We start from the raw sequence: 6,738 nt of genomic DNA, 5'->3' as shown, positions 1-6,738 counted from the left end.
CAAGTTAATCAAATTGTTTTGAAAACAGTATAAGCACTGGATGTACACATATCCTTTACTGCTACACAGTTCTCATCAATGTGCATCACTCACATCTCTAGCAGCAACCACTTATTCGAAATAAAACTGAGGCTAAACTGTTGCCTCACAAGTGGCGGAGGTTCGAGGTTTAGCACATAATCTTTAGGTGCTGTAGATGTGTTCAGTAAGTGCTCTAACATTGCAGGCATGTCACAGAGCAACAACAACAATGCACACATTTACCTGTGGGTTCCTTGTTCCATCATTTTTAATGTACAGTCTGTACACAGTGAAATATGACAAAGTGCAAGGCAGCGTTCCTGTTGCATGGCATTTATCAACATTTGCATTCACAAAGAAATTGGATATATTTCACAAGACAATGACAATGGCAGAATTCCCCTAAATGAAACTTGTGCAAAAATTACCATATACACAGAATTTGATGTCAACACTTAAAACAAACTAAAACAATGTACACAACAATCTCCAAAAGTCATGACAAACATTTGTACAAAGAAAAAAAAAAGGTCACTTCAAAAAAACAACAGGCAGACAAGAGATCGATTGAATTCATTTTTATGTAACATGACCAAGACAGGCAGCGGTTAAGCAAAAGCATTTCCAAACACGAGTCTAAAATCCTGAAAATAAGGGGGTAAACACTATTTACTTTGCACATGCTTTTTCCTGCGTCTAGTTTATAGCAAGTTGAAGCAAGTACACACACGTATATAGATAGATATAGATATACATAAGAGCTATGATAATTTATACAATGCAGGAAAATGATACGAGTGGTGTGCATACAGCTGACAGCACCAAAGACAAATGCGCATACAAATGCAACCACGTGCAGACGGGGGATGGAGAAAATAATTTAATGCACTTTAAAACATGAGTCGCTGAGCTCCTTTGCGTCAGACGTTATTGCCTATGTTACAAGAGCGTCATTTCATTGGTGTCTCAATGAGAAACAGGTAGACGACATGTGACACTCGCGTTGTTTCACATTTCAAACTTGAAGAAAAAAAAAAACATACACGAGAATGGTCACACGACCAAGGCCTCCCCTGTAAATTCATAAACACGAGCTATAAGGGCAGCATGAAGGCCTGACCAACACCACTGAAACCGTTCGAGGAGCAGGTGTCTAAAACTTGCAAGGATCCATTGCATTGGCAGGTAAGAAAAGATAGCAAGCAACATACTTAAAATCTTGGCACAAGCATACTTGTTTAAGGCAATTTTCTCTGACGACTGTACATATGACCGCTTCCATCCCTAAATAAAAACAGCGAAGCAGTACCGGCCTGAAAAGACGACTACGACATTGTAAGGGCTAGCAGATAGGAATAACTAGAGACAGATGTTGAGAGAGTGTCTTCATCTGTGTTACCCATCTGCTGGCCGTACTTGCCGAGACGGACAAATGCGATGTAAATAGAGTTTGCAATGTAAAGATTCTAGATTTCAGAAAGCAGTAATCTTTGACATCTACTTAGTATTAAGACAGAACAAGTTTTGGGGAGAATGAAAGTTGTTTCTAGCTGCGCCCAAAAGCGCAATAATCAAGCTTTACTCAATGAAAGTCATTACAGGGGCAGATTGGAAGCCAATCTTATCAAGAGAAATACTTCCTAATTAAATATTCATGTTTTCAATTTTTTTGAAACTAATGCCCCATTTTAGCAGGGCTGCCATCTAGACTGAAGACATGAACTGTCATTTGATTTCACACATGCTCATTCCCACGATGTAGCTCTTTACAATGCAAACTGTATCTTTATCTCTACACAAATGATAGGCGACACTATCTAAACTTAGCGATTCGAGAAGCCAAGCACCACAGCATTCAAGTTAAAAAACCTTCAAGGTCACACTGACATCTTCTAGCTTAATGCTCTGAACATTTAGAGAGCAATCATTTCAGTCATTATTCAACACAGTAAACAATTCATCTTGTGTTGCAGCTACAATAAATGTTCTTGGCCATAAATATATGCATCCTTCTGGCAACACAACATCATCATCTCTTAGCTTCGATAAAGAATGTTACTCGCACAACAGTTGTCAGGCTTTGGCTTGTCCAGACAAGCCTATGTTTTCACAACACATATCTTTACAAACATCTTACAAACAAGCATATGCAGCATACAAGTTGCAAGTAGAGTGTGAACATGATGACATCACTGAATGCCAGTAGGCGAGTGTGCAAGTGTAAGGAAGAAACAGCTCCGATTTCTTAAACTGCACAGCAAGAGACCTCTACGGTAGCAAGGAATGTTGATTCGTGCTGTTTGCATTGACTTATTGCGGGCAAGCCAGCAGCTACGTCACGCTTCGCAGCAGGCCTTTTATGTGAGATTTTTTTCGGATGCGAGTGACTGACCGGCGCACAGGAAGAGATAGAATAAGTGCTAATGCTTGTATTGAAGAAGAAGTGAAGGAGAAGAAAAAGGGAAAGATTGACGGGGACCTTTAACCTGAGCTGCGGAAACAACCTCCTCATTTGTACGGAGGCAGCTGCATCAGCGCTACACATGCCAGAGTGAACAATTAAGCCAAATAGCTAGTATAATATAAAACAAACGAGGGCTTCAAACAAACAAGTATATTTTACATAAATAACAAAAAACAGGGCTAAATGAGAACAATGTAATGCACAAAACACCATGGCTGGCCACATCATCGTAGTGAGCAATGTGCAGAGTGTATAGTTAAGTGCCTTGACTGCTATGCACAAGTCTGTTCCAAATGTCGCACTTGGGTAACGCGCCACCGAAAGAAGGCCTGTTAAGGTCCTTTCCCTCACCGCAAAACAGCTGTACACGGGCCGAGCAGGTGAAGGTCAGGATGGCCTTCACCCTTGTTTCAGTCTTTCCACGAGCAGTGCCATCCATCTCTGCACTAATGATGTCCTTGAGGTGATCTTTGTACAAAGGCCCATGCCTATCCGAGATGAAGGCAGCCAGCCAAGTCCCTATTTTACAACAATGAAAGCATGATTACGTAAAAAAAAAAAACTAATAGAAAAACGGTAATGAGGAGTATACAGTGCACTGTGATGACACGGGGAAACGATGCACGCACACACACAGTTACGTTTGTGCATACTGTCTGCATGTCCCCTAGCAGCCACCTCTCTGGCCGGGTCAGGTCCTGAACCCGCAGCAGGGTGCGTTATGGGTGGCGAGGGCTGTGGTGAGGTTTAAAATGGAGTGGTGGGAGCCAGGAGTCACATCTTCTCTCGCTTCTTGAGCGGCCGTTTACTCACATATTTGCCGATGATCTCTACTATTCTAGGCTTGTGATCAAGCACCTTAAGTACCTGCTGCTTAGCTTCTGTCACTTGGTCCTGCACAATCTTGCTGCGCTGAAGGTTGCCCTGTGTGGAAAGGGGAGGGAGAGACAATGGTGAAACAATGCGCATGTAGTTATTAAAGGGGCCCTGCAAATCTTTTATACAAAATTGTGGAATGTGTTTGATATTAAAGCATATCCTTCCACAAGTATCCCTGAGCAAAGAAATACAGTCGACTTCCATTATTTTGAACCCGACTGGACTATAGAAAACGATCGAGTTATACCACAGGTCGAATTAAACAAGAGGCAGAAAAAATTTCATAGCACACCATTGATTCATTTGGTAGTACTTGCCCAATTCTAACACGCCCTCAAACCAAACACACGACCTTTTTTACATGCCCCAAATAGAAAACTAACATAGAAATAAAACGCTCTTAAACAAAATAGAAATCTAAAGCGCACCTAATTTTATCTAACAAGAAAAATGGGCAAGGGTCAAATATGTTTTGCACAATGGTGGATGGTTTCAGCTTGGTACTAGGAACCCAAAAACCTTGAAATAATTGAATTTTAAAAATTGACATTTTCAAAATCTATAACTTGTATTGCACTAATCTGTAAAGTACCTCACTTCATGGATCAATATTTTGGTCAAGTAATAATGAAATTAACTCCATAAACCTTATCCCTCCTATCTTGAGTTGTGATTTTCTCACAATGAAATTTTTTGGACTTCTTGAAATCTGCCACCATTGATATCTCAGCATCCCCAAAGCAAATACAGTCGAGTCTCGCTACAACGAAATTCACGGGACACACGAAAAATTTCGTTTTGGGGGAACTTCGTTGACGCGAAATTGGTATGTATATACGTACGCCAAACGGAAAAGCCGCGAACGAAACCAAAACCATCGCCCGGGAAATCTTCACGATGGCGTGGGGGGCAAGGTTGAGACGTACCGAAGGCAGTCGATAAAGTGTCAACTTCACGAGAGAGTGCATTTCGCACTGCTGTTACAGCATTTTTCGAACATTGCGGCTGACACCTAACCCAACGCGCGTGCCGCGAAACACTCATTTTGTGGCACATGCACCGTTGCATTGAAGCGGTTTGCATTATCACAATTTCACTGCATATTTATGACAAAGTCGGCAAGCTTGGCTAGCTTGCGCTTACTGGAAGTTTTATTTCCAGAAGTCGGTCAGCCTGGATTTCTTACGCTTCACGGCAAGCAAAGGCGTTACGCGAGTCTCACAGTCCGTTAAAAGAGCCATCGTAATGTCAATGTCATGGGTTCTGATAGCTTTTCTGATGAGGTGAAAATGATCCATTACTTTCAAAGCAGTCGCTGAAGTCGGTGTATCTAGCGGATTGTCATTTTCCCCATACGACGAGACGTTAGCATCTTGTTGACAACAGCGGCTGCGGCGCGGCCACTTGGGCGCTATCTTGAAAGCAAGCTGCGATGTGCACAAAGTGAGCGCCCGCGCGGGCCTCATCTTCAAAGCGATCTGCGATGTGGGCAAAGTGCAACTAGTGCCGGTAGAGTCGTGCGTGCTGTGCTTTTGACGTTTAGTTCGCAGTGAAGCAAGAGACAGCACAGAGGTCAATTCACTCGCTGCTATTGCCGCGCCTTCTTACTCCGGCATGTTGACACCGAGTTTCCGCAGTCATTGAGCGAGATGTGTTCATGTTTAACTGTGCACGCGTGACAACGTGCTAGGTAATTTAGTTAGCGAATGTTTACAAGTTTATACGGCCAATAAACGCACTATGCTTAGTTCGTATAGCTCTCTACTAATCTGCTATTGCAATCGATGCTTCGCCTTTCGGGCGAAACTGCGCGATTTTTTCCTGCCGCTTTCTCCCTCGGCGATCATATGTGCCTTCTCGAGAGAGAGAAACTTACGCTTTTTTGTTGGCGTAGCCATTTCGACCGGACACAGACCACAGAAAACGGCAGCGATTGCGGTGATCTTCTGCAGTCTCGCGCAGGCGCGTGATGACCACGCGTAGCTATGCATTGCAGTGGCTTAAATCGGTACTTTGATTTCGTTAGCGAAAACCTCGTTCAAGCAGACATACGATCGTCACAGCTTTGGAAGGGCCTTTTCATTTGACTACTCGGCAGTTCCAATTTCAATTCAGTCCCAGTTTCGTTCTCGAAAAGTTCGTTGAAGCAGAAATACCGAATAAAACACCTTCATTATGAAGGGACTTGTAGATCACAGTGTAGGCCACTTATAACATCAGTCGCGGGAGTTGTAAAAATCCGCACTATAAACGGTACCACGTTAAAACTAAAGCATGCTTTTTTCGGCTTTTGCTTATGCCAAACGGGCATTCCACCTTTAAAACACCGTTTCTTACATATTTCACGCACACACACATGCAACACAGCACAGAAACCAAGTTCTGACAAGTGCGGCATCAGCGGAAGAACGCTGTTATTTTCGTCTGGAGACTGGTCTCCATGCTAACGCCCACGCTCTCACTCCTGAAAGAAAGAAAAAAAAAAGAGAAAAGAGGTGTGCCTTAGTTCTACCCCGCACTCCGCGCTTTCTGATTGGACGCTGCTATAGTGATGAAAACACGCGCCCTCCTTCCTCCAAAGTCTCCCGCCCTTCTCCTTCTTTTTGTTTCAGTTTTCGCCGCTGGTCCCCACGCACGCGCCCACGCTCCCACTCCTGAAAAAAAAAATTAAAATTAAAAAAAAAAGGCTGTATGCTGCTGTATGCCGTATTATGCTGTATGTGGGATTGAAAGCGTGCGATGGACGCGTGCTTTCAGGGAGAGCGAACATACGGCGGAGAGCAAACGCGATGACTCTCGTCGTGCGGTAGGCCATGGGGGGATGGGAGGGGGAGGCGACGTTTAGCTGTGGCACTCAATGCGTATCTTGCGACCGGGCGCAAGGGGAACTGGCGACTCAATCTCCCACATGAAAGGAGGAAAGCGCGAAGGAAGTGCAGGAGGGAGGGGGACGCGGCTTTTACTCTGCAAGCCACTGCGTACTTGTACTTTGCGTGGCTGAGGGCTGTCGCACGCACCGTATCTTGAAAGCGATCTTCACACGGCTCTGACCTTTGTAAGCGCTGTGCTTTCGCCGCTCAGTTTCCGATAAAGCGATAGACCACACGAACCTTCGGTCGCAGCTCCTGCCGCATTTGCTCACGCCAGCGTTCTTACAGTGCTTGTCTGCCGTCATCGAGTGCAATCTATTCATGTTGTGCGCGCTGATACCATGCTTGTTAATTCAGTTAGTAAGCAGATGTGTCCAAGTTTATGCAGGCGATAACACTACTACCCTTACTTGGTATACTCTATCACAATTGATGCTTCTTTTGGGGGAAACTGCGACTTTTTGTTTCACTTTTCGCCACTGGTCTCTTCCCGCGCGCCCGCGC

The 6,738-nt window shown here is 44.1% G+C and overlaps 1 protein-coding gene across 1 annotated transcript in view; it reads right to left on the bottom strand.

Moving 5' to 3' along the window:
- Positions 1 to 573: 573 nt before the first annotated feature.
- LOC119442061 (histone deacetylase complex subunit SAP130-like) overlaps positions 574 to 6,738 on the bottom strand; it is a 32,371-nt gene continuing 26,206 nt past the window's right edge. The window contains exon 11 of the mRNA XM_037706779.2: positions 574 to 3,409. Coding sequence (XP_037562707.2) covers positions 3,260 to 3,409 — 150 coding nt within the window. The 3' untranslated portion in view covers positions 574 to 3,259. The remainder of the gene's footprint in view (positions 3,410 to 6,738) is intronic.

This window comes from Dermacentor silvarum, chromosome 2 (assembly GCF_013339745.2).
Source record: "Dermacentor silvarum isolate Dsil-2018 chromosome 2, BIME_Dsil_1.4, whole genome shotgun sequence".
In the NCBI taxonomy this organism is placed as follows: Eukaryota; Metazoa; Arthropoda; class Arachnida; order Ixodida; family Ixodidae; genus Dermacentor; species Dermacentor silvarum.
Note: the sequence above shows the minus strand (reverse complement) of the source record. Positions and strands in the feature narration are given on the sequence as shown.